Source organism: Scyliorhinus torazame, chromosome 3, assembly GCF_047496885.1.
Source record: "Scyliorhinus torazame isolate Kashiwa2021f chromosome 3, sScyTor2.1, whole genome shotgun sequence".
In the NCBI taxonomy this organism is placed as follows: Eukaryota; Metazoa; Chordata; class Chondrichthyes; order Carcharhiniformes; family Scyliorhinidae; genus Scyliorhinus; species Scyliorhinus torazame.
This window is the reverse complement of record NC_092709.1, coordinates 374,137,570-374,159,046: the sequence shown is the minus strand read 5'-3', so window position 1 is coordinate 374,159,046 and position 21,477 is coordinate 374,137,570. Positions and strand designations below refer to the sequence as shown.

Below are 21,477 nucleotides of genomic sequence, written 5' to 3'. Positions count from 1 at the left end.
CTGGACAAATGTGAGGTAATGCATTTTGGAAGGGCTAATGCAGGTAGGGAATATACAGTGAATGGTAGAACCCTCAAGAGTATTGAAAGTCAAAGAGATCTAGGAGTACAGGTCCACAGATCACTGAAAGGGGCTACACAGGTGGAGAAGGTAGTCAAGAAGGCATACGGCATGCTTGCCTTCATTGGCCGGGGCATTGAGTATAAGAATTGGCAAGTCATGTTGCAGCTGTATAGAACCTTAGTTAGGCCACACTTGGAGTATAGTGTTCAATTCTGGTCGCCACACTACCAGAAGGATGTGGAGGCTTTAGAGAGGGTGCAGAAGAGATTTACCAGAATGTTGCCTGGTATGGAGGGCATAAGCTATGAGGAGCGATTGAATAAACTCGGTTTGTTCTCACTGGAACGAAGGAGGTTGAGGGGCGACCTGATAGAGGTATACAAAATTATGAGGGGCATAGACAGAGTGGATAGTCAGAGGCTTTTCCCCAGGGTAGAGGGGTCAATTACTAGGGGGCATAGGTTTAAGGTGAGAGGGGCAAAGTTTAGAGTAGATGTACGAGGCAAGTTTTTTACGCAGAGGGTAGTGGGTGCCTGGAACTCACTACCGGAGGAGGTAGTGGAGGCAGGGACGATAGGGACATTTAAGGAGCATCTTGACAAATATATGAATAGGATGGGAATAGAAGGATACGGACCCAGGAAGTGTAGAAGATTGTAGTTTAGTCGGGCAGTATGGTCGGCACGGGCTTGGAGGGCCGAAGGGCCTGTTCCTGTGCTGTACATTTCTTTGTTCTTTGTTGTTTGTACTGCGGAGATAGCAGGAACTGTGAGGGACACCCTGTACTGCAGAGACAGACGGACCTGCGAGGGACACCCTGTACTGCGAAGACAGCAGGAACTGTGAGGGACGCCCTGTACTGCGGAGACAGCCAGACCAGCAAGGTGCACCCTGTACAGTAGAGACAGCCGTACCTGCGAGGGAAACCCTGTACTGCGGAGACAGCCGGACCTGTGAGGGACGCCCTGTACTGCCAAGGCAGCCGGACCTGCGAGGGACACCCTGTACTGCGGAGACAGCCGGACCTGTGAGGGACGCCCTGTACTGCCGAGGCAGCCGGACCTGTGAGGGACGCCCTGTACTGCAGAGACAGCCGGACCTGCGAGGGACACCCTCTACTGCGGAGACAGCCGGACCTGCGAGGGACACCCTCTACTGCGGAGATAGCCGGAACTGCGAGGGACACCCTGTACTGAAGAGACAGCCGGACCTGCGAGGGACACCCTCTACTGCGGAGATAGCCGGAACTGCGAGGGACACCCTGTACTGCAGAGACAGACGGAACTGCGAGGGACACCCTGTACTGCGGAGACAGCCGGACCTGGGAGGGACGCCCTGTCCTGCGGAGACAGCAGGAACAGTGAGGGACACCCTGTACTGCAGAGACAGCTGGAGCTGCGAGGGACATCCTGTACTGCGGAGACAGCTGGAACTGCAAGGGACACCCTGTTCTGAGACAGCCGGACCAGCGAGTGACACCCTGTACTGCAGAGACAGCCGGAACTGCGAGGGAAACCCTGTGCTGCAGAGACAGCCGGACCTGTGAGAGACACCCTGTACTGCAGAGGCAGCAGGAACTGTGAGGGACACCCTGTACTGCGGAGACAGCCAGACCTGCGAGGGACACCCTCTACTGCAGAGACAGCCAGACCTGCGAGGGACACCCTGTACTGCGGAGACAGCAGGAACTGCGAGGGACGCTCTGTACTGCGGAGACAGCCGGGACTGCGAGGGACACCCTGTTCTGAGACAGCCGGACCAGCGAGTGGCACCCTGTACTGCAGAGACAGCCGGAACTGCGAGGGACGCCCTGTACTGCGGAGACAGCCAGACCTGGGAGGGACACCCTGTACTGCGGAGACAGTCGGAATGAGAGGGACAACGTGTACTGCGAAGGTAGTCGGACTTGCGATGGGGCACCCAGTACTGTGGAGTTAGCAGGTTCTGTGAGGGACACCCTGTCCTGCAGAGACAGCCGGAACTGCGAGGGACACCCTGTACAGCAGAGACAGCAGGAACTGTGAGGGATACCCTGAATTGCGGTGACAGCAGGAACTGCGAGGGACACCCTGTACTGCAGAGACAGCCGGACCTGCGAGGGACGCCCGGTACTGCAGAGACAGCAGGAACTGCGAGGGACACCCTGTACTGCAGAGACAGCAGGAACTGTGAGGGACACCCTGTATTGCAGAGACAGCAGGAACTGTGAGGAACACCCTGTACTGCAGAGACCGCCGGACCTGCGAGGGACACACTGTTCTGCGGAGACAGCCGGACCTGCGAGGGACACCCTGTACTGCCGAGGCAGCCGGACCTGCGAGGGACACCCTGTACTGCCGAGGCAGCCGGACCTGTGAGGGACACCCTGTACTGCAGAGACAGTCAGAATGAGAGGGACACCCTGTACTGCAGAGACAGCCGGACCTGCGAGGGACACCCTGTACTGCAGAGACAGCTGGAACTGCGAGGGACGCCCTGTACTGCGGAGACAGCCAGACCTGCGAGGGACACCCTGTACTGCGGAGACAGACGGAACTGCGAGGGACACACTGTACTGCAGAGACAGCCAGACCTGCGAGGGACACCCTGTACTGCAGAGACAGCCGGACCTGCGAGGGACGCCCTGTACTGCGGAGACAGCCAGACCTGCGAGGGACGCCCTGTACTGCGGAGACAGCCAGACCTGCGAGGGACGCCCTGTACTGCGGAGACAGTCGGACCTGCGAGGGACGCCCTGTACTGCGGAGACAGCCAGACCTGCGAGGGACGCCCTGTACTGCGGAGACAGCCAGACCTGCGAGGGACGCCCTGTACTGCGGAGACAGCCAGACCTGCGAGGAAAACCCTGTACTGCGGAGACAGCCGGACCTGCGAGGGACACCCTGTACTGCAGAGACAGCCGGACCTGCGTGGGACACCCTGTACTGCAGAGACAGCCGGACCTGCGAGGGAAACCCTGTACTGCGGAGACAGACGGAACTGCGAGGGACACCCTGTACTGCGGAGACAGCTGGAGCTGCGAGGGACGCCCTGTACTGCAGGGACAGCCGGAACTGCGAGGGACGCCCTGTACTGCAGAGACAGTTGGAATGAGAGGGACAACGTGTACTGCGAAGGCTGTCGGACTTGCGATGGGGCACCCAGTACTGTGGAGTTAGCAGGATCTGTTAGCGACTCCCTGTACTGCAGAGACAGCCGGAACTGCGAGGGACACCCTGTACTGCGGAGACAGCCGGAACTGCGAGGGACACCCTGTACTGCGGAGACAGCCGGAACTGCGAGGGACACCCTGTACTGCGGAGACAGCTGGAACTGAGAGGGACGCCCTGTACTGCGGAGACAGCTGGAACTGCGAGGGACGCCCTGTACAGTAGAGACAGCTGGACCTGCGTGGGGCACACTGTACTGCAGAGACAGCCGCACCAGCGAGGGGCACCCTGTACTGCAGAGACAGCCGGAACTGTGAGGGACGCCATGAACTGCAGAGACAGCTGGACCTGCGTGGGTTATTCACCAAAGAGAAGGAATTGGTAGATGTTGAGTCTGGAGAAGGGGGTGTAGATAGCCTGGGTCACATTGTGATCCAAAAAGACGAGGTGTTGGGTGTCTTAAAAAATATTAAGGTAGATAAGTCCCCAGGGCCTGATGGGATCTACCCCAGAATACTGAAGGAGGCTGGAGAGGAAATTGCTGAGGCCTTGACAGAAATCTTTGGATCCTCGCTGTCTTCAGGGGATGTCCCGGATTACTGGAGAATAGCCAATGTTGTTCCTCTGTTTAAGAAGGGTAGCAAGGATAATCCAGGGAACTACAGGCCGGTGAGCCTTAGTCAGTGGTAGGGAAATTACTGGAGAGAATTCTTCGAGACAGGATCTACTCCCATTTGGAAGCAAATGGATGTATTAGTGAGAGGCAGCACGGTTTTGTGAAGGGGAGGTCGTGTCTCACTAACTTGATAGTGTTTTTCGAGGAGGTCACTAAGATGATTGATGCAGGTAGGGCAGTAGATGTTGTCTATATGGACTTCAGTAAGGCCTTTGACAAGGTTCCTCATGGTAGACTAATACAAAAGGTGAAGTCACACGGGATCAGGGGTGAACTGGCAAGGTGGATACAGAACTGGCTAGGCCATAGAAGGCAGAGGGTAGCAATGGAGGGATGCTTTTCTAATTGGAGGGCTGTGACCAGTGGTGTTCCACAGTGATCAGTGTTGGGACCTTTGCTCTTTGTAGTATATATAAATGATTTGGAGGAAAATGTAACTGGTCTGATTAGTAAGTTTGCAGACGACACAAAGGTTAGTGGAATTGCGGATAGCGATGAGGACTGTCTGAGGATACAGCAGGATTTAGATTGTCTGGAGACTTGGGCGGAGAGATGGCAGATGGAGTTTAATCCGGACAAATGTGAGGTAATGCATTTTGGAAGGGCTAATGCAGGTAGGGAATATACAGTGAATGGTAGAACCCTCAAGAGTATTGAAAGTCGGAGAGATCTAGGAGTACAGGTCCACAGGTCATTGAAAGGGGCAACACAGGTGGAGAAGGTAATCAAGAAGGCATACGGCATGCTTGCCTTCATTGGCCGGGGCATTGAGTATAAGAATTGGCAAGTCATGTTGCAGCTGTACAGAACCTTAGTTAGGCCACACTTGGAGTATAGTGTTCAATTCTGGTCGCCACACTACCAGAAGGATGTGGAGGCTGTAGAGAGGGTGCAGAAGAGATTTACCAGAATGTTGCCTGGTATGGAGGGCATAAGCTATGAGGAGCGATTGAATAAACTCGGTTTGTTCTCACTGGAACGAAGGAGGTTGAGGGGCGACCTGATAGAGGTATACAAAATTATGAGGGGCATAGACAGAGTGGATAGTCAGAGGCTTTTCCCCAGGGTAGAGGGGTCAATTAAACATAGAACATAGAACATAGAAAATACAGCACAGAACAGGCCCTTCGGCCCACGATGTTGTGCCGAACCTTTGTCCCAGATTAATCATAGATTATCATTGAATTTACAGTGCAGAAGGAGGCCGTTCGGCCCCTTGAGTCTGCACCAGCTCTTGGAAAGAGCACCCTACCCAAACTCAACACCTCCACCCACCACCAAGGGCAATTTGGACATCAAGGGCAATTTATCATTGGCCAATTCACCTAACCCGCACATCTTTGGACTGTGGGAGGAAACCGGAGCACCCGGAGGAAACCCACGCAGACACGGGGAGGACGTGCAGACTCCGCACAGACAATGACCCAAGCTGGAATCGGACCTGGGACCATGGATCTGTGAAGCAATTGTGCTATCCACAATGCTACCGTGCTGCCCTTAAGAACAAATAAATCTACACTATATCATTTTCCCGTAATCCATGTACCTATCCAACAGCTGCTTGAAGGTCCCTAATGTTTCCGACTCAACTACTTCCACAGGCAGTGCATTCCATGCCCCCACTACTCTCTGGGTAAAGAACCTACCTCTGATATCCCTCCATATCTTCCACCTTTCACCTTAAATTTATGTCCCCTTGTAATGGTGTGTTCCACCTGGGGAAAAAGTCTCTGACTGTCTACTCTATCTATTCCCCTGATCATCTTATAAACCTCTATCAAGTCGCCCCTCATCCTTCTCCGCTCTAATGAGAAAAGGCCTAGCACCCTCAACCTTTCCTCGTAAGACCTACTCTCCATTCCAGGCAACATCCTGGTAAATCTTCTTTGCACCTTTTCCAGAGCTTCCACATCCTTCCTAAAATGAGGCGACCAGAACTGTACACAGTACTCCAAATGTGGCCTTACCAAGGTTTTGTACAGCTGCATCATTACCTCATGGCTCTTAAATTCAATCCCTCTGTTAATGAACGCGAGCACACCATAGGCCTTCTTCACAGCTCTATCCACTTGAGTGGCGACTTTCAAAGATGTATGAACATAGACCCCAAGGTCTCTCTGCTCCTCCACAATGCCAAGAACTCTACCGTTAACCCTGTATTCCGCATTCATATTTGTCCTTCCAAAATGGACAACCTCACACTTTTCAGGGTTAAACTCCATCTGCCACTTCTCAGCCCAGCTCTGCATCCTATCTATGTCTCTTTGCAGCCGACAACAGCCCTCCTTACTATCCACAACTCCACCAATCTTCGTATCGTCTGCAAATTTACTGACCCACCCTTCAACTCCCTCATCCAAGTCATTAATGAAAATCACAAACAGCAGAGGACCCAGAACTGATCCCTGCGGTACACCACTGGTAACTGGGATCCAGGCTGAATATTTGCCATCCACCACCACTCTCTGACTTCTATCGGTTAGCCAGTTCGTTATCCAACTGGCCAAATTTCCCACTATCCCATGCCTCCTTACTTTGTGCAGAAGCCTACCATGGGGAACTTTATCAAATGCCTTACTAAAATCCATGTACACTACATCCACTGCTTTACCTTCATCCACATGCTTGGTCACCTCCTCAAAGAATTCAATAAGATTTGTAAGGCAAGACCTACCCCTCACAAATCCGTGCTGACTATCCCTAATCAAGCAGTGTCTTTCCAGATGCTCAGAAATCCTATCCTTCAGTACCCTTTCCATTACTTTGCCTGACACCGAAGTAAGACTAACTGACCTGTAATTCCCAGGGTTATTCCTAGTTCCTTTTTTGAACAGGGGCACGACATTCGCCACTCTCCAATCCCCTGGTACCACCCCTGTTGACAGTGAGGACGAAAAGATAATTGCCAACGGCTCTGCAATTTCATCTCTTGCTTCCCATAGAATCCTTGGATATATCCCGTCAGGCCCGGGGGACTTGTCTATCCTCAAGTTTTTCAAAATGCCCAACACATCTTCCTTCCTAACAAGTATTTCCTCGAGCTTACCAATCTGTTTCACACTGTCCTCTCCAACAATATCGCCCCTCTCATTTGTAAATACAGAAGAAAAGTACTCATTCAAGACCTCTCCTATCTCTTCAGACTCAATACACAATCTCCCGCTACCGTCCTTGATCGGACCTACCCTCGCTCTAGTCATTCTCATATTTCTCACATATGTGTAAAAGGCCTTGGGGTTTTCCTTGATCCTACCCGCCAAAGATTGTTCATGCCCTCTCTTAGCTCTCCTAATCCCTTTCTTCAGTTCCCTCCTGGCTATCTTGTATCCCTCCAATGCCCTGTCTGAGCCTTGTTTCCTCAGCCTTACATAAGTCACCTTTTTCCTCTTAACAAGACATTCAACCTCTCTTGTCAACCATGGTTCCCTCACTCGACCATCTCTTCCCTGCCTGACAGGGACATACATATCAAGGACACGTAGCACCTGTTCCTTGAACAAGTTCCACATTTCACTTGTGTCCTTCCCTGCCAGCCTATGTTCCCAACTTATGCACTTCAATTCTTGTCTGACAACATCGTACAATGTTGCGGAAATGTCGGAAACAAAATGAAAGGAGCACCTTACTCCCTCCTCACCTAACTCCCTCGGTCACCAAACTCTCACTATCGCACTCAAAAATCACCAAATTCAGCACTCAGTGCAAACAAAAAATTACTAGGGGGCATAGGTTTAAGGTGAGAGGGGCAAGGTTTAGAGTAGATGTACGAGGCAAGTTTTTTTTACACAGAGGGTAGTGGGTGCCTGGAACTCGCTGCCGGAGGAGGTGGTGGAAGCAGGGCCGATAGGGACATTTAAGGGGCATCTTGACAAATATATGAATAGGATGGGAATAGAAGGATACGGACCCAGGAAGTGTAGAAGATTGTAGTTTAGTTGGGCAGTATGGTCGGCACGGGCTTGGAGGGCCGAAGGGCCTGTTCCTGTGCTGTACATTTCTTTGTTTGTTCTTTGTTGGGCACACTGTACTGCAGAGACAGCCGGACCTGCGAGGGACACCCTGTACAGTAGATACAGCCGGACCTGCGAGGGACACCCTGTACTGCGGAGGCAGCCGGACCTGCGAGGGACACCCTGTACTGCGGAGATAGCCGGGCCTGCGAGGGACACCCTGTACTGCAGAGACAGACGGAACTGTGAGGGACACCCTGTACTGCAGAGACAGACGGAACTGTGAGGGACACCCTGTACTGCGGAGACAGCCGGACCTGTGAAGGACACCCTGTACTGCAGAGACAGCCGGAACTGCGAGGGACACCCTGTACTGCAGAGACAGCCGGAACTGCGAGGGACACCCTGTACTGCAGAGACAGCCGGAACTGCGAGGGACTCTCTGTACTGCGGAGACAGCCGGGACTGCGAGGGACACCCTGTTCTGAGACAGCCGGACCAGCGAGTGACACCCTGTACTGCAGAGGCAGCCGGAACTGCGAGGGACACCCTGTACTGCAGAGACAGCTGGAACTGAGAGGGACGCCCTGTACTGCAGAGACAGCTGGAGCTGAGAGGGACGCCCTGTACTGCGGAGACAGCCGGACCAGCGAGTGACGCCCTGTACTGCAGAGACAGCTGGAACTGAGAGGGACGCCCTGTACTGCGGAACCAGCCAGACCTGCGAGGGGTACCGTGTACTGCAGAGACAGCAGGAACTGTGAGGGACACCCTGTACTGCGGAGACAGCTGGAACTGCGAGGGACGCCCTGTACTGCAGAGACAGTCGGAATGAGAGGGACAACGTGTACTGCGAAGGCAGTCGGACTTGCGATGGGGCACCCAGTACTGTGGAGGTAGCAGGATCTGTTAGCGACACCCTGTACTGCAGAGACAGCCGGAACTGCGAGGGACACCCTGTACTGCAGAGACAGACGGAACTGTGAGGGACGCCCTGTACTGCGGAGACAGCAGGAACTGTGAGGGACGCCCTGTACTGCGGAGACAGCAGGACCTGCGAGGGACACCCTGTACTGCAGAGACAGCCGGAACTGTGAGGGACACCCTGTACTGCGGAGACAGCCGGAAATGTGAGGGACACCCTGTACTGCAGAGACAGCAGGAACTGTGAGGGATGCCCTGTACTGCAGAGACAGCCGGAGCTGCGAGGGACACCCTGTACTGCGGAGATAGCTGGAACTGCGAGGGACACCCTGTACTGCAGAGACAGCCGGAACTGCGAGGGACTCCCTGTTCTGCAGAGACAGCCGGACCTGCGAGGGACACCCTGTACTGCGGAGACAGCCAGACCTGCGAGGGACACTCTGTACTGCAGAGACAGCCAGACCTGCGAGGGACGCCCTGAACTGCAGAGACAGCAGGACCTGCGAGGGACACCCTGTACTGCGGAGATAGCTGGAACTGCGAGGGACACCCTGTACTGCAGAGACAGCCGGACCAGCGAGGGACACTCTGTACTGCAGAGACAGCCAGACCTGCGAGGGACGCCCTGAACTGCAGAGACAGCAGGACCTGCGAGGGACACCCTGTACTGCAGAGACAGCCGGACCAGCGAGGGACGCCCTGTTCTGCAGAGACAGCCGGACCTGCGAGGGACACCCTGTACTGCGGAGATAGCTGGAACTGCGAGGGACACCCTGTACTGCAGAGACAGCCAGACCAGCGAGGGACACTCTGTACTGCAGAGATAGCCAGACCTGCGAGGGACGCCCTGAACTGCAGAGACAGCAGGACCTGCGTGGGGCACACTGTACTGCAGAGACAGCCGCACCAGCGAGGGGCACCCTGTACAGTAGAGACAGCCGGACCTGCGAGGGACACCCTGTACTGCAGAGACAGCCGGACCTGCGAGGGACACCCTGTACTGCAGAGACAGCCAGACCTGCGAGGTACACCCTGTGCTGCAGAGACAGCAGGAACTGCGAGGGACACCCTGAATTGCGGAGACAGCCGGACCTGCGATGGACACCCTGAATTGCGGAGACAGCCGGACCTGTGAGAGACACCCTGTACTGCAGAGACAGCCGGACCTGCGAGGGACACCCTGTACTGCAGAGACAGCAGGAACTGTGAGGGACACCCTGCACTGCCGAGGCTGCCGGACCTGCGAGGGACACCCTGTACTGCGGAGACAGCCGGACCTGCGAGTGACGCCCTGTACTGCAGAGACAGCTGGAACTGAGAGGGACGCCCTGTACTGCGGAACCAGCCAGACCTGCGAGGGGTACCGTGTACTGCAGAGACAGCAGGAACTGTGAGGGACACCCTGTACTGCGGAGACAGCTGGAACTGCGAGGGACGCCCTGTACTGCAGAGACAGTCGGAATGAGAGGGACAACGTGTACTGCGAAGGCAGTCGGACTTGCGATGGGGCACCCAGTACTGTGGAGGTAGCAGGATCTGTTAGCGACACCCTGTACTGCAGAGACAGCCGGAACTGCGAGGGACACCCTGTACTGCAGAGACAGACGGAACTGTGAGGGACGCCCTGTACTGCGGAGACAGCAGGAACTGTGAGGGACGCCCTGTACTGCGGAGACAGCAGGACCTGCGAGGGACACCCTGTACTGCAGAGACAGCCGGAACTGTGAGGGACACCCTGTACTGCGGAGACAGCCGGAAATGTGAGGGACACCCTGTACTGCAGAGACAGCAGGAACTGTGAGGGATGCCCTGTACTGCAGAGACAGCCGGAGCTGCGAGGGACACCCTGTACTGCGGAGATAGCTGGAACTGCGAGGGACACCCTGTACTGCAGAGACAGCCGGAACTGCGAGGGACTCCCTGTTCTGCAGAGACAGCCGGACCTGCGAGGGACACCCTGTACTGCGGAGATAGCTGGAACTGCGAGGGACACCCTGTACTGCAGAGACAGCCGGACCAGCGAGGGACACTCTGTACTGCAGAGACAGCCAGACCTGCGAGGGACGCCCTGAACTGCAGAGACAGCAGGACCTGCGAGGGACACCCTGTACTGCAGAGACAGCCGGACCAGCGAGGGACGCCCTGTTCTGCAGAGACAGCCGGACCTGCGAGGGACACCCTGTACTGCGGAGATAGCTGGAACTGCGAGGGACACCCTGTACTGCAGAGACAGCCAGACCAGCGAGGGACACTCTGTACTGCAGAGATAGCCAGACCTGCGAGGGACGCCCTGAACTGCAGAGACAGCAGGACCTGCGTGGGGCACACTGTACTGCAGAGACAGCCGCACCAGCGAGGGGCACCCTGTACAGTAGAGACAGCCGGACCTGCGAGGGATGCCCTGTACTGCGGAGACAGCCGGACGAGCGAGGGACACCCTGGACAGTAGAGACAGCCGGACCTGCGAGGGCCACCCTGTATTGCCGAGGCAGCCGGACCTGCGAGGGACACCCTGTACTGCGGAGACAGCCGGACCTGCGAGGGACACCTTGTACTGTAGAGACAGCCAGACCTGCGAGGGACGCCCTGTACTGCCGAGGCAGCCGGACCTGTGAGGGACACCCTGTACTGCAGAGACAGCAGGAACTGTGAGGGACACCCTGTACTGCAGAGACAGCCAGACCTGCGAGGGACACCCTGTACTGCGGAGACAGCCGGACCTGGGAGGGTCGCCCTGTACTGCGGAGACAGCCAGACCTGCGAGGGGTACCGTGTACTGCAGAGACAGCAGGAACTGTGAGGGACACCCTGTACTGCAGAGACAGACGGAACTGTGAGGGACGCACTGTACTGCGGAGGCAGCCGGAACTGTGAGGGACACCCTGAATTGCGGAGACAGCCAGACCTGCGAGGGACACCCTGAATTGCGGAGACAGCCAGACCTGCGAGGGACACCCTGAATTGCGGAGACAGCCAGACCTGCGAGGGACACCCTGAATTGCGGAGACAGCCAGACCTGCGAGGGAAACCCTGTACTGCAGAGACAGCCAGACCTGCGAGGGACACCCTGAATTGCGGAGACAGCCGGAACTGCGAGGGACACCCTGTACTGCAGAGACAGCCAGACCTGCGAGGGACACCCTGAATTGCGGAGACAGCCAGACCTGCGAGGGACACCCTGAATTGCGGAGACAGCCGGAACTGTGAGGGACACCCTGTACTGCGGAGGCAGCCGGACCTGGGAGGGACGCCTTGTACTGCAGAGGCAGCCAGACCTGCGAGGGACACCCTGTACTGCCGAGGCAGCCAGACCTGCGAGGGACACCCTGTACTGCAGAGACAGCCGGACCTGCGAGGGACACCCTGTACTGCAGAGACAGCCGGACCTGCGAGGGACACCCTGAATTGCGGAGACAGCCGGACCTGCGAGGGACACCCTGTACTGCAGAGACAGCATGAACTGTGAGGGACACCCTGTACTGCGGAGGCAGCCGGACCTGGGAGGGACGCCTTGGACTGCGGAGACATCCGGACCTGCGAGGGACACCCTGTACTGCGGAGACAGCCGGATCTGCGAGGGAATCCCTGTACTGCAGAGACAGCCGGAACTGCGAGGGGCACCCTGTACTGCAGAGACAGACGGAACTGCGAGGGACACCCTGTACTGCGGAGACAGCTGGAACTGCGAGGGACGCTCTGTACTGCGGAGACAGCCGGGACTGCAAGGGACACCCTGTTCTGAGACAGCCGGACCAGCGAGTGACACCCTGTACTGCAGAGACAGCCGGAACTGCGAGGGACACCCTCTACTGCAGAAACAGCAGGAACTGCGAGTGACACCCTGTACTGCAGAGACAGCCGGAACTGCGAGGGACACCCTGTACTGCAGAGACAGCCGGAACTGCGAGGGACACCCTGTACTGCAGAGACAGCCGGACCTGCGAGGGACACCCTGTACTGCAGAGACAGCCGGACCTGCGAGGGACACCCTGTACTGCAGAGACAGCCGGACCTGCGAGGGACACCCTGTACTGCCGAGGCAGCCGGACCTGTGAGGGACACCCTGTACTGCAGAGACAGCCGGAACTGCGAGGGACACCCTGTACTGCAGAGACAGCCGGACCAGCGAGGGACACCCTGTACTGCAGAGATAGCCAGACCTGCGACGGACACCCTGTACTGCAGAGTCATCCGGAACTGCGAGGGACATCCTGTACTGCAGAGACAGCCAGACCTGCGAGGGACACCCTGTACTGCGGAGATAGCCGGGCCTGCGAGGGACACCCTGTACTGCGGAGACAGCCGGACCTGCGAGGGACACCCTGTACTGCGGAGACAGCCGGACCTGCGAGGGACACCCTGTACTGCAGAGACAGCAGGAACTGCGAGTGACACGCTGAATTGCGGAGACAGCCGGACCTGCGATGGACACTATGTAGAGCAGAGACAGCCGGACCTGCGAGGGGCACCCTGTACTGCAGAGACAGCCAGACCTGCGAGGGACACCCTGTACTGCAGAGACAGCCAGACCTGCGAGGTACACCCTGTGCTGCAGAGACAGCAGGAACTGCGAGGGACACCCTGAATTGCGGAGACAGCCGGACCTGCGATGGACACCCTGTAGAGGAGAGACCGCCGGACCTGCGAGGGACACCCTGAATTGCGTAGACAGCCGGACCTGTGAGAGACACCCTGTACTGCAGAGACAGCAGGAACTGTGAGGGACACCCTGTACTGCAGAGACAGCAGGAACTGTGAGGGACACCCTGCACTGCCGAGGCTGCCGGACCTGCGAGGGACACCCTGTACTGCGGAGACAGCCGGACCTGCGAGTGACGCCCTGTACTGCAGAGACAGCTGGAACTGAGAGGGACGCCCTGTACTGCGGAACCAGCCAGACCTGCGAGGGGTACCGTGTACTGCAGAGACAGCAGGAACTGTGAGGGACACCCTGTACTGCGGAGACAGCTGGAACTGCGAGGGACGCCCTGTACTGCAGAGACAGTCGGAATGAGAGGGACAACGTGTACTGCGAAGGCAGTCGGACTTGCGATGGGGCACCCAGTACTGTGGAGGTAGCAGGATCTGTTAGCGACACCCTGTACTGCAGAGACAGCCGGAACTGCGAGGGACACCCTGTACTGCAGAGACAGACGGAACTGTGAGGGACGCCCTGTACTGCGGAGACAGCAGGAACTGTGAGGGACGCCCTGTACTGCGGAGACAGCAGGACCTGCGAGGGACACCCTGTACTGCAGAGACAGCCGGAACTGTGAGGGACACCCTGTACTGCGGAGACAGCCGGAAATGTGAGGGACACCCTGTACTGCAGAGACAGCAGGAACTGTGAGGGATGCCCTGTACTGCAGAGACAGCCGGAGCTGCGAGGGACACCCTGTACTGCGGAGATAGCTGGAACTGCGAGGGACACCCTGTACTGCAGAGACAGCCGGAACTGCGAGGGACTCCCTGTTCTGCAGAGACAGCCGGACCTGCGAGGGACACCCTGTACTGCGGAGATAGCTGGAACTGCGAGGGACACCCTGTACTGCAGAGACAGCCGGACCAGCGAGGGACACTCTGTACTGCAGAGACAGCCAGACCTGCGAGGGACGCCCTGAACTGCAGAGACAGCAGGACCTGCGAGGGACACCCTGTACTGCAGAGACAGCCGGACCAGCGAGGGACGCCCTGTTCTGCAGAGACAGCCGGACCTGCGAGGGACACCCTGTACTGCGGAGATAGCTGGAACTGCGAGGGACACCCTGTACTGCAGAGACAGCCAGACCAGCGAGGGACACTCTGTACTGCAGAGATAGCCAGACCTGCGAGGGACGCCCTGAACTGCAGAGACAGCAGGACCTGCGTGGGGCACACTGTACTGCAGAGACAGCCGCACCAGCGAGGGGCACCCTGTACAGTAGAGACAGCCGGACCTGCGAGGGATGCCCTGTACTGCGGAGACAGCCGGACGAGCGAGGGACACCCTGGACAGTAGAGACAGCCGGACCTGCGAGGGCCACCCTGTATTGCCGAGGCAGCCGGACCTGCGAGGGACACCCTGTACTGCGGAGACAGCCGGACCTGCGAGGGACACCCTGTACTGTAGAGACAGCCAGACCTGCGAGGGACGCCCTGTACTGCCGAGGCAGCCGGACCTGTGAGGGACACCCTGTACTGCAGAGACAGCAGGAACTGTGAGGGACACCCTGTACTGCAGAGACAGCCAGACCTGCGAGGGACACCCTGTACTGCGGAGACAGCCGGACCTGGGAGGGTCGCCCTGTACTGCGGAGACAGCCAGACCTGCGAGGGGTACCGTGTACTGCAGAGACAGCAGGAACTGTGAGGGACACCCTGTACTGCAGAGACAGACGGAACTGTGAGGGACGCACTGTACTGCGGAGACAGCAGGAACTGTGAGGGACACCCTGTACTGCAGAGACAGACGGAACTGTGAGGGACGCCCTGTACTGCAGAGACAGCAGGAACTGTGAGGGATGCCCTGTACTGCGGAGATAGCCGGACCTGTGAGGGACACCCTGAATTGCGGAGACAGCCAGACCTGCGAGGGACACCCTGAATTGCGAAGACAGCCGGAGCTGCGAGGGACACCCTGTACTGCGGAGATAGCCGGACCTGTGAGAGACACCCTGAATTGCGGAGACAGCCGGACCTGTGAGAGACACCCTGTACTGCGGAGATAGCCGGAGCTGCGAGGGACACCCTGTACTGCCGAGGCAGCCAGGCCTGCGAGGGACACCCTGAATTGCGGAGACAGCCGGACCTGCGAGGGACACCCTGAATTGCGGAGACAGCCAGACCTGCGAGGGACACCCTGAATTGCGGAGACAGCCGGACCTGCGAGGGACACCCTGTACTGCAGATACAGCCGGACCTGCGAGGGACACCCTGTACTGCAGAGACAGCCAGACCTGCGAGGGACACCCTGAATTGCAGAGACAGCCGGAACTGCGAGGGACACCCTGTACTGCAGAGACAGCATGAACTGTGAGGGGCACCCTGTACTGCGGAGGCAGCCGGACCTGGGAGGGACGCCTTGGACTGCGGAGACATCCGGACCTGCGAGGGACACCCTGTACTGCGGAGACAGCCGGATCTGCGAGCGAATCCCTGTACTGCAGAGACAGCCGGAACTGCGAGGGGCACCCTGTACTGCAGAGACAGCCGGACCTGGGAGGGACGCCCTGTACTGCAGAGACAGCTCGAGTTGCGAGGGACACCCTGTACTGCGGAGACAGCTGGAACTGCGAGGGACGCTCTGTACTGCGGAGACAGCCGGGACTGCAAGGGACACCCTGTTCTGAGACAGCCGGACCAGCGAGTGACACCCTGTACTGCAGAGACAGCCGGAACTGCGAGGGACACCCTCTACTGCAGAAACAGCAGGAACTGCGAGTGACACCCTGTACTGCAGAGACAGCCGGAACTGCGAGGGACACCCTGTACTGCAGAGACAGCCGGACCTGCGAGGGACACCCTGTACTGCAGAGACAGCCGGACCTGCGAGGGACACCCTGTACTGCCGAGGCAGCCGGACCTGTGAGGGACACCCTGTACTGCAGAGACAGCCGGAACTGCGAGGGACACCCTGTACTGCAGAGACAGCCGGACCAGCGAGGGACACCCTGTACTGCAGAGATAGCCAGACCTGCGACGGACACCCTGTACTGCAGAGTCATCCGGAACTGCGAGGGACATCCTGTACTGCAGAGACAGCCAGACCTGCGAGGGACACCCTGTACTGCGGAGATAGCCGGGCCTGCGAGGGACACCCTGTACTGCGGAGACAGCCGGACCTGCGAGGGACACCCTGTACTGCAGAGACAGCAGGAACTGCGAGTGACACGCTGAATTGCGGAGACAGCCGGACCTGCGATGGACACTATGTAGAGCAGAGACAGCCGGACCTGCGAGGGGCACCCTATACTGCAGAGATAGCCAGACCTGCGAGGGACACCCTGTACTGCAGAGACAGCCAGACCTGCGAGGTACACCCTGTGCTGCAGAGACAGCAGGAACTGCGAGGGACACCCTGAATTGCAGAGACAGCCGGACCTGCGAGGGACACCCTGAATTGCGGAGACAGCCGGACCTGTGAGAGACACCCTCTACTGCAGAGACAGCAGGAACTGTGAGGGACACCCTGCACTGCCGAGGCTGCCGGACCTGCGAGGGACACCCTGTACTGCGGAGACAGCCGGACCTGCGAGGGACACCCTGTACTGCGGAATCAGCCAGACCTGCGAGGGACACCCTGTACTGCAGAGACAGCAGGAACTGTGAGGGACACCCTGTACTGCCGAGGCAGCCGGAACTGCGAGGGACACCCTGTACTGCGGAGACAGCCGGACCAGCGAGGGACACCCTGTACTGCAGAGACAGCCGGACCTGCGAGGGACACCCTGTACTGCCGAGGCAGCCGGACCTGTGAGGGACACCCTGTACTGCAGAGACAGCCGGACCAGCGAGGGACACCCTGTACTGCAGAGAAAGCCAGACCTGCGAGGGACGCCCTGTACTGCAGAGACAGCAGGAACTGTGAGGGACACCCTGTACTGCAGAGACAGCCAAACCTGCGAGGGACACCCTGTACTGCGGAGACAGCCGGACCTGGGAGGGACACACTGTACTGCGGAGACAGCCGGACCTGCGAGGGACACCCTGTACTGAGGAGACAGCAGGACCTGCGAGGGACACCCTGTACTGCGGAGACAGCCGGACCTGCGAGGGACACCCTGTACTGCGGAGATAGCCGGGCCTGCGAGGGACACCCTGTACTGCGGAGATAGCCGGACCTGCGAGGGACACCCTGTACTGCGGAGACAGCCGGACCTGCGAGGGACACCCTGTACTGCAGAGATAGCCGGACCTGCGAGGGACACCCTGTACTGCGGAGATAGCCGGACCTGCGAGGGACACCCTGTACTGCGGAGACAGCCGGACCTGCGAGGGACACCCTGTACTGCGGAGATAGCCGGGCCTGCGAGGGACACCCTGTACTGCAGAGACAGCCGGAACTGCGAGGGACACCCTGTACTGCGGAGACAGCCGGACCTGCGATGGATACCCTGTACTGCGGAGACAGCCGGACCTGCGAGGGACACCCTGTACTGCAGAGACAGCCGGACCTGCGATGCACACCCTGTAGAGCAGAGACCGCCGGACCTGCGAGGGACACCCTGTACTGCAGAGACACCCAGACCTGGGAGGGACACCCTGTACTGCGGAGACAGCCGGACCTGCGAGGGACACCCTGTACTGCGGAGATAGCCGGGCCTGCGAGGGACACCCTGTACTGCAGAGACAGCAGGAACTGTGAGGGACACCCTGTACTGCAGAGACAGCCAGACCTTCGAGGGACACCCTGTACTGCAGAGACAGCCAGACCTGCGAGGGACACCCTGAATTGCAGAGACAGCCGGACCTGCGAGGGACACCCTGTACTGCAGAGATAGCAGGAACTGCGAGGGACACCCTGAATTGCGGAGACAGCCGGATCTGCGAGGGACACCCTGTACTGCGGAGATAGCCGGACCTGCGAGGGACACCCTGAATTGCAGAGACAGCCAGACCTCCGAGGGACACCCTGAATTGCAGAGACAGCCAGACCTCCGAGGGACACCCTGTACTGCAGAGGCAGCCGGACCTGCGAGGGACGCCCTGTACTGCAGAGACAGCAGGAACTGTGAGGGACACCCTGTACTGTGGAGTCAGCCGGATCTGCGAGGGATGCCCTGTACTGCAGAGACAGCCGGACCTGGGAGGAAGGATATTGTTAAACTAGAAAGAGTGCAGAAGAGATTTACGAGGATGCTCCCGGGACTTGATGGTTTGAGTTATAAGGAGAGGCTGGGTAGGCTGGGACTTTTTTCCCTGGAGCGTAGGAGGCTTAGGGGTGAACTTATAGAGGTCTATAAAATAATGAGGAGCATCGTTAAGGTAGATAGTCAACATCTTTTCCCAAAGATAGAGGAGTCTAGAACTAGGGGCTATAGGGTTAAGGTGAGAGGGGAGAGATACAAAGGAGACCAGAGGGGGAAATTTCTTCACACAGAGGGTGGTGAGCGTCTGGAACGAGCTGCCAGAGGCAGTGGTGGAGGCGGGCACGATATTGTCCTTTAAAAAGCAGTTAGACAGTTACATGGGCAGGGTGGGTATAGAGGGATACGGGCCACATGTGGGCAAGTGGGACTAGCTTAGTGATAGAAACTGGGCGGCATGGACCAGCCGGGCCGAAGGGCCTGTTCCCATGCTGTAAACATCTTGGACTCTATGAACACCCTGTACGTGGAGACATGTAAATTTGTAGTAACTCTTCGAAAGTTTCATAATAGTAATACAGTAGTTAATGGCATTTGATAGTTTCCTTATTGTTATCTCACTCATGTTATTGTTGAACAATAAACATTTAACTCGTCGCAAAGTAGACCTTCTCAGGTCCACTGCCTCCGTCTGCCTGTGGACCACAACGTCAGAGAGGCCGGAGTGGACACGATGGGCCAAGTGTAAAACTCCGTGACTCTGGCTAATATAAATAACATAATTCAATATTAACTTTCAAAAGGGAATTGATCAGTGCTTGGAAACAAATAATCCCCAAATGGAAAGAGTGGACCTAATCTGACCTTTCCACCGGAGATTCAGCAAAGAGGCAGCAGGAGAGGCGAATGGTCTCCACGCTGATCCTCGACGTATTTCGAGTCAGACGCTCCATTCTCGTATACGTCTGAATGAGCAGGGCAATCTGGGGAGTAATTCTGGGTAAAGGCCATTTTACACCAGCTGATACATCAGTCTGGCTCTGCTCACCTGTGGCACACTCACCTGCAGGTTTAGAAAGCTGGAAATGATCTGCTGCGTCATACAGAGGGGCTGGGCTGCAAGCTGGCAACACACACTGCCATAGAGCGGCAGCCAAAAGCAGCAACTCTCTACACAGAGAGAGAAAAACAATCAGAATCTGTGCATCAGAACGACGAGAGAGAGAGCGAAACAGAGAGAGGGAGAAACAGAGAGAGGGAGAAACAGAGAGAGGGAGAAACAGAGAGAGGGAGAAACAGAGAGAGAGATAAACAGAGAGAGGGAGAAACAGAGAGAGAGAGAAACAGAGAGAGAGAGAAACAGAGAGAGAGGGAGAAACTGTGAGAGGGAGAAACAGAGAGAGGGAGAAACAGAGAGAGAGAGAAACAGAGAGAGAGACAGAGGGAGAAACAAAGAGAGAGAGAAACAGAGAGAGGGAGAAACAGAATGAGAGAAACAGAGAGAAAGAGAAACAGAGAGAGAGGGAGAAACAGAGAGAGAGACAGAGGGAGAAACAGAGAGAGAGAGAAACAGAGAGAGAGACAGAGAATGAGAGAAACAGAGAGAGGGAGCAACAGAGAGAGAGAGAAACAGGGAGAGAGAGAAACTGAGAGAGAGAGAGAGAGGGAGAAACAGAGAGAGAGAAAAACAGAGAGAGGGAGAAACAGAGTGAGAGAGAGGGGGAGAAACAGAGAGAGAAAGAAACAGAGAGAGAGAGAGAGAGAAACAGAGAGAGAGAGAAACAGAGAGAGAGAGAGGGAGAAACAGAGAGAGGGAGAAACAGAGAGAGGGAGAAACAGAGAGCGAGAGAAACAGAGAAGAGAGAAACAGAGAGAGAGAGAAACAGAGAGAGAGAGAAACAGAGAGAGAGAGAAACAGAGAGAAAGAGAAACAGAGAGAGAGGGAGAAACAGAGAGAGAGACAGAGAATGAGAGAAACAGAGAGAGAGAGAAACAGAGAGAGAGAGAAACAGAGAGAGGGAGAAACAGAGAGAGGGAGAAACAGAGAGAGAGAGAGAGAAACAGAGAGAGAGAGAAACAGAGAGAGAGAGAAACAGAGAGAGGGAGAAACAGAGAGAGAGAGAAACAGAGAGAGAGAGAGAAACAGAATGAGAGAAACAGAGAGAGAGAGAAACAGGGAGAGAGTGAAACAGAGAGAGAGGGTGAAACGGAGAGAGAGAGAAACAGAGAGAGAGAGAAACAGAGAGAGAGAGAAACAGAGAGAGAGAGAAACAGAGAGAAAGAGAGACAGAGAGAGGGAGAAACAGAGAGAGAGAAACTGAGAGAGAGAAACTGAGAGAGAGAGAGAAACAGAGAGAGAGACAGAGGGAGAAACAGAGAGAGAGAGAAACAGAGAGAGGGAGAAACAGAATGAGAGAAACAGAGAGAAAGAGAAACAGAGAGAGAGGGAGAAACAGAGAGAGAGACAGAGGGAGAAACAGAGAGAGAGAGAAACAGAGAGAGGGAGAAACAGAATGAGAGAAACAGAGAGAGAAACAGAGAGAGGGAGAAACAGAGAGAGAGAAACAGAGAGAGAGAGAAACAGAGAGAGAGAGAAACAGAGAGAGAGAGAAACAGAGAGAGAGAGAAACAGAGAGAAAGAGAAACAGAGAGAGGGAGAAACAGAGAGAGGGAGAAACAGAGAGAGAGAGAGAGAAACAGAGAGAGAGAGAAACAGAGAGAGAGGAACACAGAGAGAGAAACAGAGAGAGAGAGAAACAGAGAGAGAGAGAGAAACAGAGAGAGAGACAGAGGGAGAAACAGAGAGAGAGAAACAGAGAGAGAGAGAAACAGAGAGAAAGAGAAACAGAGAGAGAGAGAGAAACAGAGAGAGAGACAGAGGGAGAAACAGAGAGAGAGGGAGAAACAGAGAGAGGGAGAAACAGAGAGAG

The 21,477-nt window shown here is 56.6% G+C and overlaps 1 protein-coding gene across 1 annotated transcript in view; it reads right to left on the bottom strand.

The window, feature by feature from the left end:
- The window catches only part of LOC140409372 (rhotekin-like), a 297,698-nt gene that overhangs the window by 96,813 nt on the left and 179,408 nt on the right, over positions 1–21,477 (bottom strand). The window contains exon 8 of the mRNA XM_072497817.1: positions 19,611–19,717. Within this exon, the coding sequence (XP_072353918.1) occupies positions 19,611–19,717 (107 nt within the window). The remainder of the gene's footprint in view (positions 1–19,610; positions 19,718–21,477) is intronic.